The sequence below is a fragment of the Austrofundulus limnaeus genome, unplaced genomic scaffold (genome assembly GCF_001266775.1).
Source record: "Austrofundulus limnaeus strain Quisiro unplaced genomic scaffold, Austrofundulus_limnaeus-1.0 Scaffold1517, whole genome shotgun sequence".
Classification (NCBI taxonomy): domain Eukaryota; kingdom Metazoa; phylum Chordata; class Actinopteri; order Cyprinodontiformes; family Rivulidae; genus Austrofundulus; species Austrofundulus limnaeus.
In genome coordinates this window covers 40,356-41,808 of record NW_013953919.1, presented here as the reverse complement: position 1 = coordinate 41,808, position 1,453 = coordinate 40,356, and the positions used below count along the sequence as shown (strand labels likewise).

General features: G+C 37.1%; 1 protein-coding gene across 2 annotated transcripts in view; it reads right to left on the bottom strand.

The window, feature by feature from the left end:
- dnmt3ab (DNA (cytosine-5-)-methyltransferase 3 alpha b) overlaps positions 1 to 1,453 on the bottom strand; it is a gene marked incomplete at both ends in the record, with an annotated part of 45,635 nt that overhangs the window by 4,747 nt on the left and 39,435 nt on the right. For both annotated transcript variants that reach the window (XM_014032704.1, XM_014032705.1), the window contains 2 exon segments: positions 724 to 814; positions 986 to 1,131. In XM_014032704.1, the coding sequence (XP_013888158.1) occupies positions 724 to 814; positions 986 to 1,131 (237 nt within the window).

Here is a 1,453-nt window from a genome sequence, read left to right as displayed (position 1 = left end):
CAGCGCTCTGCTTGTCTCCTCTCTGACTGTCCCCTCCTCACACACACACACATTGACACGTTTGTTCTTCTATCCTCATGGGGACTTGGCATTGACTTTCATTCATTTACCAGTATTTTCTATTACCATTTGACCCTAAACCTAGCCTAAACTTTACATGGGATGTGAACTGGGCTTATGTCCCCATAAGAAACAGTGGGTCCTCACCAGACTGTGTAGTTTGCTTCATCTCTAAAGACATGCTGCTCTTTAATATTGTTTATTTACTGTCTTAGTTGTGTGTGGTGTTTAATTTACATTTTGTTGTTCTTTGTTTTTTTTATTCAAGTGCATTTTTTTGTTAGAGACTGAGTCCACTTTGTTAAACATTCTTTAAAAATTAAAGTTTATTGATTTATTACACTTACATCTTACGCTTTTATAATTATTAGTTGTAAAACGGTCACCAGGCAATTTTATTGCTTATCGCAATAATTTTTGAGACAATTAATCGCCCAGCAAAATTTGTTATCGTGACAGGCCTAGTCTGCATGTAAATACCAGGAAATAAAAGCTGACATTCTGAACTCTTGTCTCATCTTTTGATGTTAAACCCAAATGTTTTCAATGTTTTACAACAAAAACAAAGGAACTTGACTTGCTGTTCCAATACATTTGGAGGGGACTGTATAAAAGCAAGCCAATGACTGTTCCGTTATAGTGAGTGAAGTGGTTTAAACTTACCATAAAGACCCTTCCTAGCAGGATTGACTATAGAGAGGTCATTGCAGGGGCTTCCACCAATAACAAGGTCAAAAGGACCCCACTCCTGAATCTGTACAGAGATATTACACAGACCCAGACATAGACAGCATAAATCATGAATCTTGTATAAAACAGCATCATATTTTTGCAGCTTTTACGTAAGAAGCAATCCAGATCATTTAATGAAATTAATGTTTTATAATGTTAATTCTGTTTGTGTTTAATGAGATCAATCACTCACATGTTTGCGTGTGACGTTCCTCACGTCTCCAACATACATGATCCGTCCCTGATGCCGGACGATTCCTACTGTGATGGAGTCTTCACACACTTCAGAGGCTACGTAACGATCTACTCGGATGCCGAGCTCTTTCAGCACCAGGAGCCCTGCAGACGTTGTCGTCAGGAAAGAAACACAAAGGACAGTTCTGATAAGATTTCATCAAGGCTGGCTGTGAAACAAAGTGTCAAATTAAACTGAAAAGGCTTATTTTATTCAGCCAGTGCATCAGTTTAACTGATTTAATTTTCCACCACTGTTTGCATTGTTGAACCTAGAAGTTGAGTAATTTTTAAATAGAGAAATAGCATTTTCTGATAAACGTAAAATGAATTTTTAGCCGTGGCAAACCCTCAGCGCCTTCTACACCATCACAGAATTCATCATTTAAAATGTGTCAATAACATTTTTTTAAATTCAGAATTTATT